Source organism: Dreissena polymorpha, chromosome 13 (genome assembly GCF_020536995.1).
Source record: "Dreissena polymorpha isolate Duluth1 chromosome 13, UMN_Dpol_1.0, whole genome shotgun sequence".
Lineage (NCBI taxonomy): Eukaryota > Metazoa > Mollusca > Bivalvia > Myida > Dreissenidae > Dreissena > Dreissena polymorpha.
The window spans coordinates 15071415-15094723 of NC_068367.1; the positions used below are offsets into that span (position 1 = coordinate 15071415).

At 35.3% G+C, this 23309-nt stretch overlaps 2 protein-coding genes across 2 annotated transcripts in view; both read left to right on the forward strand.

Moving 5' to 3' along the window:
* Positions 1-8329, forward strand: part of LOC127855973 (neurotrypsin-like) — a 32908-nt gene extending 24579 nt beyond the window's left edge. The window contains exon 3 of the mRNA XM_052391909.1: positions 8149-8329. Within this exon, the coding sequence (XP_052247869.1) occupies positions 8149-8329 (181 nt within the window). The remainder of the gene's footprint in view (positions 1-8148) is intronic.
* A 623-nt stretch (positions 8330-8952) lies between these two features.
* Positions 8953-10252, forward strand: LOC127855235 (uncharacterized). The gene is made up of 2 exons (XM_052390664.1): positions 8953-9093; positions 9916-10252. The coding sequence occupies exons 1-2, from the start codon at positions 8955-8957 to the stop codon at positions 10176-10178; spliced, it is 402 nt and encodes a 133-aa protein (XP_052246624.1). The 5' UTR covers positions 8953-8954; the 3' UTR covers positions 10179-10252.
* The last annotated feature ends 13057 nt before the right edge of the window (positions 10253-23309 follow it).

Here is a 23309-nt window from a genome sequence, read left to right on the forward strand (position 1 = left end):
CCTGAATCCGGAACTATAATAACGTCAGTAGGTGACTTTGTACCAACAGAGTGGTGAATACCGCCTTGACTACACAATGGTGGCCACTCTGAGTCCACTTTCGGTTCTTGGTTTGGTGGAGAGTAGGTTGGCGCAGCCTCGTCACACGCCAAAATGATGACCGCATTAGGTGATGACGTTGGTCTCTTGGGGTACTGGCTATACCCACAGTTACTAAGTGGCGACAAGTTAGCTTTCTCGGCCGAATTTTGGTTACATGGGGGAATATTTTGCCTTGTCTCAAGTGGATGCACAGCCGCTGTGATAGCACAGACATTCATCCTATATAGAATGTTCTCCGTGCTTGAAACTCGCCGGGAAACAGCTAAAATGGCTGATTCCAGAGGTTGTAGCGTAAGTTTCAGATCATTCACACTGAGGTTGAAATTGTTCAAGCAATTAGACATAAACTGTTTACATTCAAGTAGGTCACATTTTATCACTTGAAGTGAGTTGGTGAAAGTTTCCATTTGGTCAGAGCGTATTTTTTCTGCAGCATGTAACATTTGTTTCATGTTAAGAACATCGGTTTGAAGGGCCGTAACATTGTCTTTCAATAGTAATACTTCACCGGAAGTTATGAAACATGACACATCAGCTCCAGTGATTGTTTTCTTAGGTGTCTTGCCCTGTGAGGGTCTTGATTTGCTGAGGCTGATAAGCTCCCGGATGTCGCAATAATCTTCCCCTTCCATGACCGACACTAGTTTATAAATGTCTGTAGCAAGTTTCACCGAAAGTTTCTCGCCTTTCCGAGTGGTCACTCTCCTCTTTAGGTCAGCTTGAACCCCGAACGGAAAGTCGTCATAAGCTTTTAGCGCCTCAAAACACATCATTCTTGATTCCTCTAAATCGGGCTCCGAGTTTTTATATTCACGCAACAGGCGTGATATGAACATGCCCTCCGGTAAATCTCTGTACCAAGACACTAAACGGTTATATTCTTTTAGAAATTTGTCTTCTTTTACAATGCCCGATAAGTTCAATTCGGAGGCCATCGAGTCTGAAAGGAATGACAAATCTGACATCCCAGGGCTATCCTCTAATTGGGCACGCTCGAGCGGCGTTAAGTCTACGGAGTCCATCTCAGATACCGTTATAAGCGCTTATATTCGCAGTCAAGCGTGACGAATTATTTGTCGTGTGATAACGAGCACTTGTCGCAATCTCAAAGTTCAAAATTCTAACAAAGAAAACTATACAGTTTAATGAAATCTTTGCCGTCTATTGAAGTAATAAAACACGGATCTCGTTACTTATCAAAGACTCACTTGTGCACATATGTGTTCTTATCTCATATCCAAACATCCACTTTAAAGCACACAAAACACATAAAAAACATCAAAATAACAGAGCGCGTTATAAATACGTGTTGTCTCTACCGGAAGCGGAAATTTCCCCTCAATTACTTTACAAAAGGACGACCGCAATATGTATAGTAGAACAGCTTAAAACTACACTTGATTTTGTTCAATATGAACGTAAAACCTGTTCGAGAAAAAGAGTGCAAAAGAGTAATTTTTCATAAATTGAGTGTATTATACATTTATTAGCTATCAATATATAATTCAAATCGGTTTAAACTGTCCATTTTTGCTTCTGGTTAACCGTCTAGAGTTCGCCTGGGAGGAGGTATTGAGAGATTCAGAGTAAGACTTTCGTGGCCAAGGCTTTGTTAACCAGTTTTTGTAATCCGCGAAAGCTATCTGTGTGGCGTGTTGGTTTCCTTTGAAAAGCGCGTAGATTTTTCCCTCAAAGGACCAGCATTTTTCGACGTTAACACTATCTTTAAGTCGCACTGATGCCAGGACTTCAGCGTTAAGTTTTGTAATGTCCTCGTTGAAGAAGATGCCGGTGCCTCTGAATTGCTTAGCTTTTCGTAAGACGTCGACTTTCGTTTGTCGTCTCACAAATGTTATAATAATAGGCCTGTTTTCGGTTGGTTTAAATTTTCCTAATCGGTGGGTGATGTCTATGTCACCTGGTGTTATCGGTATACCTAGGTGTTCGTTTAAGAGCGATACTATTTTCTGTGTTACGGTGCTTGACGACTGCCGCTCTTGATCGTCTAGAACGCCAGTCATTCTGATGTTGTTTCGTCTACTGTATTGTTCCGTATTGTTTTCAAATTCATTATGAATGGCGGCAGTGCTTTTTTCAGCTTGTAACATTTCGTTTTTTGCTTTGAAGTTCCTCGATTTGTTTGTTCTTTTCTAAGACGTCATTTTGTAATTTTTCAATGTCACGTTTTTGTTCAAAAACGCTTCCTTCTAGGATTTCGAGTCTTCGTAGAACGGTCCCAAGAAGTTTCTCCTTTATTTGCTCGACAGTTTCCTTAACAATTTCTCTAATGAAGGAAGAATCTTCTTTTGTAAGAACTTTGGACAGTTTGTTATTTATTTCCTATAAAAAAAAAATCGATTTATTGCTCAGATGTTATATTAGTTTCGTTTGATGCACTTTTAAAAAAGGTTGACATTGTTTTTTGTTTCTTGGAATCCGGTTTCGATTTTTTCTGTTTGTTACTATTTGGGGGAGTGTTTTAGCAGCATTTTCTTCATTTTCAAATACCGTACTGTCCAGTGTATTTGCTTCTGCATTTGTTGTTTCGCTTGCAGTAGATGAGTGTTGCCGTTTTTTCATTTTGTTTATAAAGCTGCTACGGAGCGATTGCTATAAGCCGCTAAAACACGTATTAACGGTTAATATGCCTCTTTAATTAATCGCTATAGCGAATCCTTCAAGTGTGATGATTCGATCCGATATGTCAAGCGCGACGAGTGACCTATTATGGTGACTGCTTTGTAATACACCTGTCAAACACCTGTAACGCTATTCCCCGCCCATAACTCTTACTGTGGAAAAAACTGTAAATGTCATTAAATTGTCAAAAACTGAAGATTGATACATACGACGTAGTCCTTTATATCCAACACATATGCACTTTTCACACTTTTCACACTTTTTGCATGTGACCACTGACTGTATATGCTATTCTATTTTAAACAAGAATTACATTTTTTCTTTACCACTTGTTTTGGCCGGAATCGGAAATTCTTTAAAACCTGGTGGAAAACTTGTTGGACGTGTGAGGGGTCTCAAATTATTAGATCTTTATTTTATCTGATGCAAATGAATCTTAACAGACACATGTGTGATGATTTAAAAACTTGAATATCCAAAACTCATACATAAGCAATACATCGGTAAACTTAATTAGTAACTTATGACATGAACAGTTAATAAATAGTATGTTTATTTTTTTATTGGAAGCATAAACATTCAATTAAACAAGTAGAATCTATTTTTATAACAGCCCTGCATGACCAGTTTGTTACTATTGATTATGAAAACTGCACCCACAATACTTGGTACGAAATTTCATCAACAAAATGACTGTGTATATTATGGATACATTTGAAGTTTTACTAAAATGTATTATGCTTGTCACAAGATATTCATTCAGCTTGTCATGAAAATATTTTTTTTAAATCATTTAGTTTACCAGCAACCGTTTTAGCCTTTTACACAGATTGTAGAAGAATCGAATGTCAACCAAATCTCCTGGGATTAAATAAATTACCAGCTCAATAAATTTTACTGGGTAACGGTACCAGGTAACTACCAGTTAACACCAGTAGATTGATAATCATCATCACGTTATGAACCAAGGAATGCAAATTGTGCATGGGCTAATTTTAATAGGATTATAATGTTTAATTTTTATGACAAAAGTTCATGCTGTGCAAGATTTTAATTTTAGAACGGAGATATGAACTCGCCATTTATCTGATTGGTCAATGTTGTATCTCGTACGCATGAGATCCGCGAACAATGTTTCATACTTGTGTTTTGTAATAGATGAACACAGCATTGTTTAAAATTTACTTGAAAATAATTTTATTGTGTTCTAAGTCATTGTTATCACATCGCGAAATTTTATTACCGAATATACTGAAAATATTAACTTTTTTTCAATTAATGTAATATATCAGTCGTGATATTTTAATCAATATAAACTAATTATTGTAAAAAATACGGTATTTTACAACTTTTCTTTTCTTCGTCGTCGTCGTTGACGGTACCTTTAAAGGGATCTTTTCACGGTTTGGTAAATTGACAAAATTGAAAAAAGTTGTTTCAGTTTCGCACATTTTCGTTTTAGTTATGATATTTGTGAGGAAACAGTATTACTGAACATTTACCATAGTCCAATATAGCCATTATATGTATCTTTTGACGATTTGAAAACCTAAAAATTATAAAGCGTTGCAACGCGAAACGATTGAATAATTTGGAGAGTTCGTTTGTTGTTTAAATTTACGAAACTACGAAGATTGCTTACACAGGGTATAAAATACTTAACCTGTGTGTACCCGGCGGAATAGCCGAGAGGGCTAGTGCGTTTTTACTTCAGACTAACTTCAGGACACCGGGGGTCACTGGTTCGAGCCCTGGTACCGGCTACTTGTTTTTTCCTTTTTTTTTATTTTATTCTTATTTTTTTACTGGAGCTGTTAATATCCAATGTTTACATTTATCAATATAAAGCATTTAATGACAAACTTTAAAATATGCCAAAATCTGTGAAAAGGCCCCTTTAAGTCGTTTAGATATTGTACAGATTTTGTGTATGTTGTGACTTTTGAATTCAAGGGTCTGTCTTAATACAGGGATAGTACACGCGTGACATATGATAGTTTGCTATCAAATTACCTCGAATAATTGGTAATGAGTTTTGCTGTGATAATTATGTGTTGGTAGTGGCTTGGATTTGCTTTAATGCATTCACTTTTCACTAAATATGTAATTTTTATTTTCGCGTTTATTATATCACTTAATGCAATGACCATGGGAAAAGTTGCCCAGTGTTATAATATAGCTGTTTTCTGATGCCATTTATGTCATTAGAAAATACGATTCAAGTACTGTGCTCTTTAAACCGTATCCTTCGCATAGATATTCCCATACTTGTTTATTCGCCACAGAACAGACTAGTAAATCTGGGCATAGATTGTGACGAAAATTATGCATGTTAAAACATTAATCCTATTTTTCATTATTTTGTTAGTGGAAAATTCGTGTGAGTGATGGAACATTAATATTTGTCACACAAGACACCTGTTTAATGTAAATTATGTATCTAAGACACATGTTATTGATTTGAATGCATATTATGGTCTTCAATTAAAAGTTCTTTTTAGCCATTAGTATCATAAGGCCCAAGCTTTGCGACTCGATACGGCAAAACTTGATGTGATCGATTGTAATGGTTATACAATGTTGATGGTTCCCTTGGTTGATCAAATACGAGAGAGCGTAATAAAGCGACACCTGATAGTGCTGAATGTATGGTGGCATAGAGATGACATTCACTCCTCGTTTTTTTAATTTTCTCTCTTTTTTCTATCTCATGGCCTCGACTTAGTATCATGAGGCCACGAGTAAGCTTTGTCGTGGCCTCGAGATAGAAAAAAGAGGAGTTAGTAAGTCGTGGCATCGAGTTACTAAGTCGTGGCCACGAGCTAGAAAAATAGAGAAGTGCAATTTCAAAAAAGAGGAGTGAATGTCACCTCTATGCCACCGTATGCATGCACTCGTTTTGCTGGGAAGTATGTGTGAGAAAGTGACGGCACAATATAAGTTATTCGGTTTGATCCTAGTAAACAACTTAGAAAACAAGATGCAAATCAGGAACGATAGAAACTATGCGTATGAACTATAAATATAAGTTTTACTGAATTATATTTTCCATGCATAAATGGGAAATAATGTTTAAAAATGTGAATGTTTTTATGAAACTGTCACAGTACGAACTATAAATTACTACGACTTTTTAACTACACTACGCTACGTTACACTGGAGGAATGCCACTGACCTTTATTCATGCAGAAGTATAGTTCAACAATCAACTTAGCAGTAAACTCGTAAATATACAAGTAATTATCATAAATGTCTATTTTTAAGCATATGATATGCAAACACTTCTTACGAAATCATTTGTCTTTTTTGCAAAGTTCTGAGTCAAATTACTTATGAAACTACTCAATAGTAGTGGTGTATACGTATGCATTTCACATACATTGTACGTAAGCTAATCCATGTATATACTCCCACAAAGTAATTTCTGACGCTTGTACGCTGAATGATTTTATTTCGCTCAACGCCTATGTGAAGTATCATGCGTACATATTAATTTTAAATAATTGACATATGGTTTACTGTCGTATAATCAGGATATTATTTATTTCTTAAGTGAAACGGATTGTGATGGATCGTTCCATTATCATAACTGTTCAATCATTGCCTAATTACTGGTTTATGCTCTTTAAAAACGATGAAATGGAAGTTGTAATTTGTTTACTTAGCTTTGTTAACTTTTTAATTTCTTAAATCAATTTATAGGTGGTTCTCACGGATTCTCCATTTTAAAGTGATAGAATACCAAATACTTAAAGCCTGAATTCAAAAATACTAAAAACAAATCGCTTCTTGAAGAATATTTGCAATGTATTTTAATTAAAGCTCCATACACATTCAACATCAACGAATATGTCGAATAGTATTTCATAAAATAAAGTTAAAAAATAAAAAAAATCAATGTTACTTTTAGCAATAGTAAAAATGTCAACGCTAGATGCGGCGTGGTATCATATTTTTAGCGAAATACAAAATGCTCGTTTTTACTTTTTGTGTGATGATATATTCCGAACGCTAGATTGGCTTCGCGCTACGTCTTGCTTCCGACACTGCGTTCGCTCGTAAAAGTTCGGATATCGTCGCGGAAAATCTACATGGAATATATTGTCATACAAAAAATAAAAATGAGCATTTGTATCGCGTTGAATTATGTAACTATACAACATCTAGCGAAGTTGATTAAGTTCTGAGAAGGGCGTATGACAAACCACAACACACAATCTCGGTTCAAAGCTTCTTATGAATGAAAGTACATTAATTTCTGAGAAGAATGTATGGCAACACACAACACAAAATCTCGGTTAAACACTTTTTATGAATGGATGTTGCGTAAGCTCTGAGAAGGACGTATGGCAACCCACAACACACTATGTTCAAAGCTTTTAATGAATGGAAGTTGATTTAGTTCTCAGAAGGACATATTGCCACATTGGTGCAAACAGGTACCATGTTACATTAAACTTAGAAAGCACATGGCACCTTTTTGCACCAATGGGGCGATATGACAACGCACAACACACTTTCTCGATTCAAAGCTTTTTATGAATGGAAGTGGATTAAGTTCTTAGAAGGACGTATGGCAACCCACAACACACTATATATGTTCAAAGCTGTTATGAAACGAAGTTTTGAGAAGGAAGTATGACAATGCTTATTCATATAAAACCCACGTCCGCTTGGGAAAGTGGGATTAAAATCATATCTTAATAGTGAAGGTCCAGATATTCCTCTGCACGTGTACTCGGACAAGGAGTCATAATATCCGCTAATGAGACAACACAAACTGGCGTGTCTTTATAGGGCACAGACCATACCAGAAAGCGCCAAAAGAAGGATGGTTTATTTGTGACTTTTTACTTGTAAATGCAAACCAGTGCAAATTTGTCTATACAATAATCACTGGGCTTTTTATATGTTGGACCTATTCAATTAATGAAAAGGGAAATAAAATCAAAACCTTTAATTACAAAACGAATATTTGAATCGATCGACATCAAGTGGTTTGTCATGACGACATGCAGGGTTTTGATGAGTCAAATCTACGCGCTGACACCAGGATGCTGAAATGAAGTTTCCGAAGGTTTTGAGTCATGAGCGATGGAGTCCAGAAGGTTGCCGACAGTTTGCCTAACATCCCGAGTCCCTGCCGAATTAAATATTGGGCATTGATTATTATTTTAACATTTTTATGTGAATGCGCAAGTTTTTTTTACGATCAAGCATCGAACGTTGCAAAAGCTTTACGGCCAGATATATCGTCTCCAGGAGACATTGAACTAATATTTCTGCAAAATCCGCTTTCGTGATCCCCCCGTGAGCCTAGAGGACATTTTAACTCGCCTACTCGACCATATCAATCTCCTTACTTTCGGTTTTATTTTGTTTCTTGCTATAACATTCTGTTACAGGTCACATCCATACCACAAGTACTTAACCAACCATCCTATCTTGGCCAATCTGAATTGTACCGGAAATGAGGACGAAATTGGGAAATGTCCCGGCTTCCAGTTTGACAACCATACTTCTTGTTCGTGGCACGCGTCTGTCGTCTGCTATAATGATACCCGTAGGTTGATCTGCTTACATTAAATTTAAAGTAATTCGATTGAAGAAATACATAATTATATACTAAGTTTATCAACTCTTATAGTATTTAATATAAATGTTATATACATATTGCGTAGAAGTAAAGTGGCACAAATGGGCATACGCATGTTTTATGTATCTCGTAACCACGATAGTGTCGTAATATATGCACGTGGAGTGCGGCACATTAAGTCATATGGAATAAATAAAATGATAACAAGAATATATTGGTGATTATGTAAGTTGTTTTATATATATAGTTGTTTTTCTCCCGATAATTAATATTTGTGAACACTGATTCTTGGGAGTTAAAGCATGATTACGTCAATTGTTTACCAGCCGTGCATCGGAATAAAAACAAGTTGTTCATTCGCCGATATTCAATTATAATTCGAAAATTATTTCAATTCTAACACGATTTGATAACTATCTTGTCCTTTGAGATGAGAACTATATTTTACCAAGCTGGGATTCGGATTGCATCTTCAATTATTAATTGAGTACATGAAATTAAGTAACGATCCATTTTAAATGTTTAAAGAACGAGCAGCAATTAGCATGTTATTACATTGTATTTTCGTTTCAAATCTTAAGCAATGGTTTCGTTGTTGTTGTTTCAGCTTACAAGATGCGGCTGATAAACGGTCACGCTCCGCACCAGGGTCTCGTGGAAATGGAAGTGGGTGGGGAATGGAGGATATTCTGCGCCTATAGGAACTTCGACGATGACGCAGCAGATATTGTGTGTCGTAGTATGAATTATACGGGTTTGTATTGCTTCCTGTAGGCCTTCTTAAATATACGAGCAGCGCCCTTGAAAAGCGGGGCTTAGTGCATATGCGTTAAGTGTCATCCTAGATTAGCACGTGCACTACAGAAGGCTAAGTAGGGACGACACTTTCTGCTTTATTTTTTAATTTTTCGTATAAAGGAAGTATCTTTTAAACGGAAATCCAGTTTAGGCGGAAAGTGTCGAAACTGATTAATCTTTGCGAACTGCACATGCTAATCTGGGACGATACGTTACGAACCTGTATTAGACCCCGTTTTCCTAGAGCGAGGTTCAAATTGTTAAGTACTTATCCCAACTACTTGACTGAGCTGACCATATAAATGTTTCCTGTTATTCGTGTGTATTCGATATGTATTAGACACATTAAACACACTGTTGTTTATGGAGTCTGCTTTCTGCTATACTGTTGTGGCGTTTTTGAGGAATTGAAGAGAGTCAGAACGACATATATAAATATATATACGCGGCGTAGCGACTAATGATATGATAACTGTAATCATATGTGTCGGTCATTCGTGGTGGCGGCCAGGTGTCGAATCGGCACGATCTGTGTCGTGTTGGCGTGTTGGCTCAAAGTAAACCATCCAACACACCTAAATGATAAGGCATCATATAAATGTTTGATTTTCATTAGGTTATTCATCGTGATAATTCTTATTGGTCCACTTGTTAATATAGAAGACTGCATTCAGACCATGTATTAAACTGTATGGTCAAACATTTTATTATATAAATTCAAACATATGCGAATAATTAAAGATTGCTTAAACACCTACCAACGTCACTTCCGTTGCAGGTGGACTGATGATCGAACGCGGTCAGTTCGGACACACGAACCACACTGCAGTCTGGGTGCCCTACATTTCATGTGACGACTACGACGATAAGATGAACATCTTCGAGTGTGACCTAATCTTGCATACCCAGAACATCCTCACAGACCGCCATGAGTTCTGGAACAACCGTTACAACAACGAGTTTTACTCGTGCCTAAATAAGCCGAACTCAATGGCTGCCGCCGTTCAGTGTTTTGCAGAACATGAACAACCACACGGTTGACGACGTTTTTTGCATCAAGTTTGGTCGTTCTTATTTATAAAGAATTCAAGGACGGAAATTTTCAGTTAGGACATCAACTGGAGGATAAACGCTTTTAACAAAACTGCGAATATTGAAGTAATGGATTTTCCATTTCTTTTTTTTTTATATAAAAATTATAAGATAACTTATTGTGGCAAAATCAGTGAAACAGCAAAGAAAACAACATAATGCAAAATCTTTCATTTACAAACCTTACCGCGATTTCACGATTTTATTTTAAGGAGTACCGGACTAAGTCCATTATTTCTTCAATCGAATAACTAATGCTGAGCTAATATCAGAATATTGTAATAGTATATCAATCATAAGGAGTACCTGGCACTAAAGGCTGGCAGTTCTCTTAGTAATATGTAACGCGCATGCGTTTTATTGGATCAATTAACTAAGTAAAGCACATTTTATAATGAGCGTTTCCGAATCTTGTTTAAGCATAGCGGCACAATGTGTTTCAAGAAATCTGGGCATGTAATTTCTTAGACAATGTCTGGAGTGCGAGCCATGATATACTCTACAGTCTAATCCAAAAGAGGTAGATACTTGTGCACCGTTTTGTTCACCACGTTTAATTTGCATTTTGTTTGCGTACTTTACCAAGATTTTCAATTCTGGTCAATACGAAAATGTAGGATCGGTAACAGATCTAAAGATACCGGTGATAGCATGCTTTTTAATGTGTTTGAATCTACAAACCAAAGCGTATGTTTTTTTTTACTTTTTTTGTTGTTATCAATACACTCTTATGTGTAAAAAAATGCATAGATTGATTTCTTTATTAGTTTATACCATGGCAGTTGCTTTATAATAAATACTTTAGGGAAAAAAGCATTCAGCGGAGAAAACTCTTCGCACGAAGACATCTTGAGTAAAGTCATGGTTATTTCACTTGAAAGTGTAGTATGCGCTTATATATCGTGTATAAACAACTGTATCCAAATAATTGTCGTTAGTGGTAGTTATCCTTTAATTGTTATGAATTGGCTGTTTTAAATTTATCTTTAAATGAATTTTATTAAAAGTTTTTTTTAGATTCTTATAGTTCGTTTACAGATTGTATAGACGTTTTTCTTGATTGTTCTATTGTATTATTATTCGTCGCCGTGCCGTGCTCTGTAACGCTTGGTAAATGGTAGATTTCCGTTTTGTACTTATGAAATATGAATATTAAAACAACATGCACCACGTTTTTTTCTTGTTCTACAAAAGTTGCAAAAAAAATCATTTTGTCCACTCATCTGATATGGACAATACCCTTTGTCCACTACCCAATCGCTTTATACTATAGTTATGTATGTCACCCAAACCTCCCATGGGACCATCGGCTCACTTGATGAAATGTCTAGTTCGGATCTATATGGATCTTGCAACTTAAGCATATCACCGTTATCTTATTATTTTTTCAGTTTATTTTCAAATCTATCTTTGCTGTATAGTCTGAAGTTTTGTTCAAAAGTACGCTAGTACACTAAAATGTATGTGTGTTTCGGCTATTCTTATCAATTTTCAGGAATGCTAATCACTCTGGGATCGGTATTGTATTGCAATGTCAACATAGCGATGGAATTGCGAAAATTACGTTTTTAAGCATTACTAACTTTTTTTTCCGTTTTGTTGCACGTCGATTGGTTGAAGTCAGACTACAAGTCCCCTTGTTTAGTTAATACAGAAAAAAATATATTAAGATGTTTAATTGACCGCTAGATTCAGTGACCAAATTTTCAATATTGCGTATACATTTTTTATCGAATGCGCCGGTATTCTGCCATATGGCCATCGCCACAATACTACTTGTTTATTATGGCCTAGAGACGCCCTTGGGTATTTAAGTGCACCCTGAAGCACTTAAAGTACACAGAACACAGTAGACAGCAAATTGAAAACTTATAATGCGAAAGACAAGTAAGTTCGTTCAGATTGAATGGAGGATCGAATCTGCAACCAGTTGGGTTCTATTGTAAGTGTATTACCACCAGATCAAGGATCCTCTAGCGTTTGGGATCCTTCTTGTAATATACAACGTAAATGAAAGATTTATATTTATATTATTAAAAGTGTCATTCACTGTACATTTTACAAGTCTCACCTTTCTATACTAAGAAAATAACATTCTAGCGCTGCATCGGTCGGTGTTGCGATAAGTTCACAATATAGATTATAGTACTATACTGTAGCTTTTGTACGTGCTTACAAAGCGCATTCTCGTAAATAAGTTGCATATTTTATTTATGATAATGGAAGTATTTCCAATTGGTATACCCAATATTTTTTTTAATTACTTTATACTTTGTTCATTTAGCAGATTTTAACAAACATATTTTCACAAATCACCATCTAATTAAATTAAGGTAGCGCACCCCTAATGGGCACATATCCAAATATAATTTAATTAATTCTTTTCCTTATCAGCATCATTTCACTGAACTTCATGCAAATGTGTAGGTAGGCTTTCCATGCTTTTAAAAAAAAACATACCGATTTTTTCAAAACCACCCTCACGCTCGGCTTTTGTCCAGTTTATTTTCACCCCTGAGGTATATAACAGTTCCATAATTAATTCAAATTTTCAAATATGGGCATGCAGTTGGTGTGTACAGCTGCAGTAAAGTTGTTTAAAATTTAAACAAGATAAAATAAGTCTTTTAGTGATTTCAGCCAAGTAAAAATTGGGTCGGTTAAAAACAAAGTGGAATAAAATTAAAAATAGTAACAATTAACATAGCTTATATGCTATATTAAATCAAATTACGTTAGTAAAGAAATAAAACGCGTCGCAAAAAGTATGCGATGTCGGCAGGATTCGAACCTGCGCGGGAAGTTCCCAAAAACTTTCGAGTCCATCGCCTAAACCACTCGACCACAACAACTTCACGTCAATGCAATCTCAAATTAGATATCCATAAGTATACAGATAAAACAGATAAAACGACTCGTCGATCTTTGAAGAAATCGCGAAATCGTATTTTCAGATGATAATTGGATCAAAGTCAATATTTATAGTGAAAATAATGTTTTCTAAATGAATTAGGTATACACATATCAAAATTCGAAGTTTGAAAAAAATATAATGCATCTCTCGGAAATAACCGATCATTGAAGATCGGCAATGATCGTAAAATAAATCGCGGGAAATCATTAGAGGTGCGCTACCTTAAGAATATCTGGTAAAGCTGATTATGTTATTGGCCTGGTTTCAAACTTAATATGTTTACACCTTCACCGACAGTCAAAAAAATCACTTTCATAAGATTCTTTGGCAAAGGTTTCATAATAATGTTTAACATGCCAGTGTAATGTTATTTCCAATTTTTCATAATCTTTACCATGCAGGGTTATGCTTTTTTCCATGTTTCATAAACTTATCCATTCAGTGGTTTATCATTGCTAAGATTTCATAATCTTAAATCTTTAGTTTTCTTACTTACCCATGTTTCATAAACTGTACTAATCATTTGTATGTTTTTTTTTCCAATGTTTCATAAACGTTACCGTTCAGGGTTATGTTTTGTCCACTTTTCCGTAATTGCACAAATTAGTGGTATATTATATGACATGTTTCATAATCTTAACCATTCAATTTTATATTATTTCATAGGTTTTATAATATGTACCATTCAGTGGTATATTATTTCATTCGCTTCATATTTTTCACCATTTAGTTGTTTAGTAATGACTATGTTTTGTAACCTTTTCAATTCAGTGTTATATTTTCCCCGTTACTCATATGCATACATGACAAGTCACTGCCCGCTAAATTATGAGCGAAATCTTTAAGCCTCTAGCATCATACCTGATAACAATTATGCAGGCGCAAACGAGAACGGGAAACTAATTCAAGCTGAAAATAAACCCGCTGCAATTCGACAATCCGAGTCATCATTAATAAAAACGACCATCCTTTCATCTGACCTCTTATGTGCCGTTTTATACAAGCATTTTGACACTGTAAATCATTTACCACCTCGGACTCAACAGTTGACAAGTGAAAAGGTAACTCCCAACGTTCGGTTCATATGGGTCTATTTTCAATCACACATGACTTGAACGGTCGAGAATTGTAAACGATTGACTGTATTATTTTAAGAACATGTGAGTGTGAGATGCAATGGACATCATGGGCCTGCATTATTTAAGAATACACATTCACATGTATATGAACATAACATTCATCAATCGTTAATTATTTCAAATATTGCTTTTGCTAGTGATACTGATTATAATTATATTGATGCTAATGCTGATAATGGTTGTGTTACTGACGACGATATTGATACTACCATTGCTGCTGCTTCTGCTTCTGCTGCTGATGATGATGACGATGATGATGATGATGATGATGACCACGATTGTGATGATGATGTTGCTTAGAGTTTTGCTGCTTATGATGAAGATTAAGTTTCCAATGAAAGTGAAACTGGAACAATGGTTTTAATTGTTCATGCTCTTTTGATATCGGTTTTTATCAACATTACAATAAATATGTTTCTTTCATGCTTGTTTTAATAGTTACTGACCAAGAGGTTACAATAAAGATATACAGATTAATTTGTTTAGGTTATATCACGATCTATATAGCGCATCGACCGTAAAACGTTGATCATATATCATGTCCAATAAACGGACGCACCATTAACCTTTATGACCTAGACACATCTTTAATACTAAAAGCAACACTTATTACGTTCATGAAAACAATTATTATGTGTAAACTGGTGTAGAACGTACCCCGAAGCCTGTTTCTGAAACATAAACCTACGCATATTAAGTCATTATACATTAACTGTAATGAATAATTCGGTCTTGTATTTATAGCAACCTCTTCTCCTACTTTGGTAAGGCGTAACAACGTATCTATCAATTATTGTATGACTAACATTTAAATGGCTGAAACATAAATATCCGTTAAACTGAATGAATATTCAAAATATGTTGGTAATATCGTAAAAAATGTTGTATGCACGTGGGTGATATAACTCAAAACATTATTAAGCTAACTGGCATGATTTTATTATATCAGAACCACCGAATTCGAGTAGATATGAATCGTTTAAGAACGAACCGGTAATCTATATTCCCCGAATTCGTTTAAACTTTAACATATTTTCTTATTCGAACCTTATTGCATTTAAAATCTTTGAAATTAAACATTAAAATTGGCTAAAGACGTACTCGTATATAATACAGTCATGCGACATAACAAAACAATACGGTGGCGTTCTGGATATGGTGGTCGCTTAGCAATCAGAAGGTCACGGGTTTGATCGCCACACTGAGATCTTCTCGTAGATACCATTTACAGGTTCTACCCAGGAACAGGGGGATGATAGTGTCTCAATAAGCCCGAGACAGTCGATACAATCGAGCTAAAATAAATCTATTTAAACATAACTACACTACGTAACGTAATTATGCAAGAATCGTCACATGCCGATTGCATATTACGTTTTCGATAGCCTTTATTAATTCAAGTTTATATTTGACAATTTATAAAGGCTTTTAATCCTTCAGTCCATATTAACGTTCACGAGGCGATGGAATTGAAAGCAAATCAGTTGATATTGTGTGGGTTCTTTAAGAAAAAAACGAGAGTTAGAATGGACATAAAGTCATAAAAAAACATATAATCATTGCACCCAAAATCCTATTATTCTATTATTCTTGTAAAAATATGATGATAAATGTTACATAATGCCAAATCTGTCAAAGAATACATTTTAACACGATGACATTGCTTTTAGTTACCTATAATTTGGAGCACTTTTATATCATACAATACGATTATATACGACACTTTAAAGTTTAGATAGAAATTAGCAACAATGTTGATCATGCATTAAAAATGTTAACGATTCTTTGGGAAAACCAAAAAATAAATAATGTACTCAAAATATTATTTCCATATCAATAAGTGTTAATAACTTACATACATACACTAGTAAACATGTTATCTGTGTCATATGTAGCCAAACAAGCACCATTACAATTTAATTGCTTAAACTCACACTAATTCATAACTGCGTGTCATAAGTTATGCGACTAAATATTATATTTAATGAAGACTTTAATAATAATAATTAAATTCTATCATCTTATATATTGGATGAAGTGCCTTTCGGGAAAACAAAACACGAAAAAGTTGATAAACGATATGCGTCTACGAGATAAAGGTTTAGGCATGAAATGCATTTCTGACACCCACTTGTTTAGATCGTGCATAAAGTTGTTCCTTTCGGCAATCTAAAGTACTTGAGTAATGAACATACAACGACGTGTTTGTAGGTCTATAACTATAGCTATTGTTCGGGAAAATGATAAATAACACGAATACAGCACAACAATGTGTTTTTCTTTGTCGAAAGTTTACTGTTTAAACACTTTTGTGGTGAAATACAAAAGGTAATATTTAACATTCAATTTGAATGTCATGTTGGTATCGAGGTCAGTGGTACCTTAAAAATGCGAAACTTTGTCGCTGTTCCAGACAATTTTATCTTTAAACTAAATTTTAAATTGTTAAATTTTAAACTAAATTGTTAAAGACAATGGTTAAGCTAAACTAGACTGTAATGGCGACGTTAACATTATAGCTTAATCTACAATGTCATGTTTGTGTCAAAGACTATGTTATCTTCAAGCCGCAATATCATGTCGATGTTACAATGGAACGGTTATACCAAAATGTTATGTCGGTGTCAAAGACAATTTTACCATATATGATTAAACTAAATTGTAATGTCGATGTGACAATGGTAGGTAAAAACGATAATGCCATGTCGCTATTTAGGACAATGGTCATGCTTAGCATGAATGCCATTTATAAGTCAACAGGCAAATGCAACTTAATAAGTGATTTATAAAATTCTGTGAGGTTATTTTCGATTGTTTAAGTGGATTACAGTTTGTTAAATATGTATACATATATGAAATAAGTTCATCCTCGATTTAAACAATTCAATGTGTATTATTACATTTAAGATATACAAAGTGCTTCAAGACAAGGAAAGTACAGCCCTTTAAAATGGAATTTTCGGGACAAACATCATAACACAAAAATTAAACGTATTTACAATATGCAAATAAGCACATATATTTCAACCCAATATGATGATAAATAATGGCAATTATTTTTAAATAAATCTGGCGATGTATTTTTGTCTACAATTTTCTTAATTTCTTTACGATAACGAACTTAATCAGGGAATACGTGAAATAAAAAGAAATACTAGAAACACATATACTAGAGGTTACACAAATACACGAATATACTTGTGAAGTGTGTGATTTAACAATAAAAAATATTATATAATAATAATAATAATAATAATAATAATAATAATAATAATAATAATAATAATAATAATAATAAAAATAATTATAATAATAATAATAACAACGACAAACACATTCCAAGTTCAGACACATTCCAATTAGATGAAGAAGGTCGAACGTCAAATATTCCAAAACGTTCTATTAAGCATTTTCGTGTTCTTGCGTTTTGACGTGTCAACGTGTAAATTTATATTTATTTAAGCTTTATTTCAATTGATACTGATTATACGTTATCATCAATAATCAGCAAAATTACACGAAGGTCCTGTCATTAAAATTGGAAATTTTAATGTATTCCAATTTTAGTTTATACGATCTAAATTCACGATATTCTGATTCGTAGAGACACCTGGATGATTATGAAAATACTTTTCCCCCATAGGTTACGCATGCGCAAATAATTTCCTTCTTTGTTATATATATATATTCGCAATCTTTGATCTCAAATTTCACCATGACCGAGCGTATAGCCAATATATCACAATACATGACTGGGAAGGTGGATTCATAAGCTTAAAACAAGTGTATACTAAAAATAATTACCTTAGAACATATATGCACCGGTTTTGACAGACACCGGCACAGACATCTTGTATGCAAACACCATGCCCTTCTATTGAGGCTGGCAACCAACAACATACAAAGAAATGCTCAAATCAGGCCTTTTGCCCTGTGACTTACACATGTACCTTAAAACTGATACCAAAACTTATCATTTGAAATGCATTTTTAAAATCGTGTGCACCAGAACCTGCATCATATGTGCTTTATAGCAAACTGACTGCATGTAAGCTCCCCAAATTCCATTTCCTTTTAGGGGTATTTAACCTCATAAATAGACACGAGCCATCCGTACTTTATAGACACTGGGAAATGTATTCTACCATAATGCTTTTAACAGTGGTTGGAGACATTCCTAGCTATTTAATGTTGCTTTATAAGATGCTCATCGATAATATTTCCTACATCTTTTAGTGCTGTGTTTCGTCACAGGAATAACGTTAAACAATACACGGTATAAATAGGAGTCTTACATGTCATATTAATATAGATGTGAATAATCATATCAAAATTAATTACATGTATTCATGGTTATCAATGTCAGCACATCCATCTTTACAATATTCATCTTTTCAGGGCCGGATTAAGCTGTTTTTGGCGCCCAAGACTGCATATGTTTCGGGGGCCCCATTCTGTTTGGTCCCGTTCTGTATATTAAAAATCATACTTGATACTACACCTACAAATATCAGAATACTTACATTTGTACACAGTTGACAGTTACATAATATATACAGCAAAACAAGGTAAACAATGTATAACATTTTATGACCTGGCATTAACACACATGTTACCTGCAAAAGATCCCGGCCTATAAGTCTCTTCTACGACACTTCAGCTGGTCAAAGTCATCGATCAGCTGTGTAAGTCTATTTCTCGGAGAACTTTACATTCAATAGACTGTAGGCCCAATGCTGTCAACCTTTTACTGACTCATGGTGTTCCTCAGATAGTTTTTCACGTGTGATAATGTTGAAAATGAACTCTCACCTTGGCATTTATTAACTGGAATTTGTAAGTGTATTCGTACATAGATGACAAAAGGTGTCTGTAGTTGACTTTCATTTTAATTCAGCAGTTCACTCATGTGGGTGATGGTTCTGTCTTCGTCCGCTTCTTCGATGGCTTGGAACTGAACGAACTCGTCAACAAAAGACGCCTCATTGTCATCTGGACATGACTCCACTCGATGCGGTGCCTATTTCTGTAGATCATCCAAGGTTTCAGACTTAAACTCTGTCGCGAAACCAAACAATTTGTGAAGACCAGAATATGCGAAGTTCAACAGTAGGATATTCAACTATGCTGTAGACTGTGTGAATTCGAACATTGTTGAGTGCACTTAGCTCCAAATTTGCATCTGGTGTCGTACTCTCGTCACGAAGTAGTTTCCGCCGTTTCTTACGCTTATTCGCACCCTTATATTCGTTGATTGCAACACACGCTTTGGTCATCTCTTCAATGTCGTCAAACGTGTCCAGATGTTGTCATAACCATATGGGCAAGTCGTTTAATAAACAGGGAAACATATGGTTCTGAATGGCTATACAACACAGAACCAAAAATGATAGCATAGTGAATCAAAGCGAACTAAACAGTTACAATTGGAATTTGGTAACATCGGGAAACTGGTAGCATCACACGGAATTTTTTTACTGCAAGTCCGATAGAGTCGTTAAATGGCGTAATAAACTAAGATCATATATTGGGGAAACTGGCCTGCCGTTTGGGCCGCTTAAAATCGTGGGATATAGGCTGCGCCTCGTTAGCCTAGTGCTTAATCCGGCCCTGCATCTATTTCATCATTATGATTAGCAACAGCACCAATACGAACTTTATTGTCGAGGAAATCGACATCGTTATCATTGTAACCATCTTCGCCTGCATTATCATTGCCGTCTGCTCCATTTCTGTGGTAAACGCGCGGAATTTTCATATGAACAAACCGACAACAAATGGAAGACACAAACTCACTCCAATCGTTATTCTTTTACCCTCCATACGATAGTGGCCTTGTTTCTTTGGCTTTTAATGCTTAGAACGTTAAACAAAATAATACGACTATTTGCTTAGAATATTGAAGGATTCCGCTCATCATGGTCATTTCGATATTTCTAAACATCTGCTATAAGGGGAAAGCACCTTGCATTTATTTCTGCACAAATAATGACACTGTTTCATTGTGTACACACCGGTCTTACTGACAATAACGTAGTGACGTCACCATCTATGTATAGAATGGACACTGTTTAGCATATTACTAGGTTACATTACACCCAATCATTTTGTATCAATCCGTGGCCGAAAGTGTTGTCTGTTTCTAAAGAGGTCCCTTTCTCCTCTCATTCAAAACAAATTTAGAGATCGCACCGATGCTTTTTGTGATTACATCCTGCATCCAATGTATGTCTGAAACATTTTCATTTCACTGAGGATTACGTTGAAAGATGAACATTTGGGTCCGTTAATTTATTAACGACGCTTTTTTTCGAAATTTCACTTCCTAAACTCTTTTTCCGAGGGCGAATTTTACTTTGTTAGAAGTTGGGAGATGGTACATTGTTGGCGGTAACATTTGAAGAAGACGGAAGTATGTTTTAAATGAGTCCGCTTTTGCAACATTTGATATATGCGAAATGCAAAAAATGCTTTGAAAGTCGGCGGTTTAGTAAGTGGACCTTATTGAATGTGAATTAGTAATACCCAACTTACTAGACCAGTCCTTTCTAAAGAAATCCCAGTTGAGTTTAAAATTATGTGCTGCTCATCCTTCGTTCTTCTCTGTTAATAATGTCTACACATAATACAAATAATATACCGTAATTCTAAAAACAAGTCAAAATAGTATATATGATTGCCGTTTTTCTTTCTTAAACAAGGTGTAAAAATGAAGACTAAGTAATTGTGTAATGAAGCGATATGGTAGAACGAAGTTTGAAGCAAGTACTCAAGTAATTTAATATACCGTACTTAATTATGCGAAATGAAAAAGGAGATACATTCTGAAACAAAGCAACAAGAACTGAAAATATAAAATATGTGAACAATTTAGAGAAATATATGTTCTTCCAATAGAAGATGCAAAATTTAAGTTAAAACTTATATAATGATGCATTCTGTATTTTTGCCAGAATATGTCTTTCGTAAGAGAAAGATCTAGTATTCACACAGCTAATATATTTTTAAACGCAAAAAACACGTGTGTTTCAGTTATCAAATACCATCGTACCGCGTCACAAGGGTATACCTTCGACGAATGATTTCTTTTAATTGTTTACTTGAAAACAATAAAAACATGTTCAGCCAGAGCTGCAATTGTATTATCATCACGCTTTTAAAAGTGTGGGGGGGGGATATTGTATTGATCTCATTGGCCACTATCTCCTCCTACACTATTAGCACTAGAACCTTGAAATCCCCACGCTTTTAAAAGCGTTGGGATATTTTATTGATCCCCGCTGTCTGTCCGTCTGTCCTGTCCACTATCTCCTCCTACACTATAAGCACTAGAACCTTGAAACTGACACAAATGGTAGCTAGGAGCATATGTGCGACGGTGAGCTATTTGGAATTTTGATCTGACCCCTGGGTCAAAAGTTTTGGGTAAATAAATGGGTAAATTGGGTAAACAATCATTTTACTAGCAACATTCGACACACATGATAATAACTTTGACCCAGGGGTCAGATCAAAATTCCAAATAGTGCACCGTCGCACATATGCTTATAGCTACAATGTTTGTAACTTTCAAGGTTCTAGTGCTAATAGTGTAGGTGGAGATAGTGGAGAATGGGGGTTGGGGTGGGGCCCAAAAATTAACATAACTTCTTCATTTATTCACCAATTGACTTCAAATTAATACTGAACATCTCTTATGACAACACGGTCTATCTCGACCATCCATGTTCACATTTCCCACACCAGGGCCTTTGATAAAGCTAAAAGGAGACTTGGTTCCCGTCCTCTTACAAATTTATCGAGAGGTCAACGGGTACATCTTCCACGTACCCCAACTTTTTTTTCGTACCCAAAAAATTTCGTACCCATGTTTTTCGTACCCATTTTTTTCGTACACAAATTTTTTTTCGTACTCAAATTTTTTTTCGTACCCCAATTTTCCCGTACCTCCAAATTTGTTTTTCGTACCAATTTTTGTTCGTACCTACATTTTTTTTCTTTCCAATTTTTTTTTCGTACCCAACTTTTTTTTCGTACCGAAGTTTTATTTCGTACCCATATTTTTTTCGTACCCAACTTTTTTTTGTACTCAATTTTTTTTCGAACCCAATTTTTTTTTTCGTACCCTAATGTTTTTTCGTACACAATTTTTTTTTTGCATAAATTTTTCGTACCCAAAATTATCGTCGCCAATTGCTTTTCGTACCCCAAATGTTCGTACCCACGTACACAATTTTAGTGATGCAGATAAACTTAAATTGATGCTTTTATATCCATCCTCTTTAAAAGCATCGTCACACCAGTTCTGTCAGTACTTTGATTCTTTATTTGTCGTTGATTATCCCCACGCTCCAAATTTGAGCGGGGGGATTATGTGGTTATCCCCGCCGTCTGTCCGTCCGTCCGTTCTGGCCACTATCTCCTCCTACACTAATAGCACTAGAACCTTGAAACTTAAACACATGGTAGCTATGAGTATATGTGCGACAGTGCACTATTTTGAATTTTCATTTCTACACCGATTCACTTCTAATTGATACTGAACTTCTCTTATGACAATTCCGTCAAGCTCAATTATGCATGGCCCAATTACCAACCCTGGGGCGCCCCGCCCACATAGACCTCGCCCACCCAAAATTTTGTTTTAACATATAACTTCTTCATTTATTCACCAATGGAATTCAAATTAATACTCAACATCTCTTACGACAACACGGTCTATCTCGACCGTCCATGTCCACTTAACCCACCCCGGGGCCCCACCAACATAGGCCTTGCCCACCAAAAATTGCCTTTTAATATAACACCTCTGCCGCGCCATTTTTGTAGTTTCATTTTGGACGATCTTGTTTTTGTGTCTTTATTAATGGTTGTTTACCTCTTAATAATACTTTCCTAATAAATAAACCCTGCATGAGTGAAAGTGGCTCTTGCTTTTTATCTGAGTGCGTTTATGGCCAAAAGATACATGCGTTTTTTTGTATTTTATTCCTTTGGAGATAAAAACATTAGCATCCGTGCGTTTTC

Excerpts from the sequence above, each read along its gene's own strand:
- LOC127855235 (XM_052390664.1), top strand. The coding sequence starts at position 8,955 with ATGCGGCTGATAAACGGTCACGCTCCGCACCAGGGTCTCGTGGAAATG. Across the intron at positions 9,094-9,915 it reads TCGTAGTATGAATTATACGG|GTGGACTGATGATCGAACGC; the intron begins GTTTGTATTGCT and ends CTTCCGTTGCAG.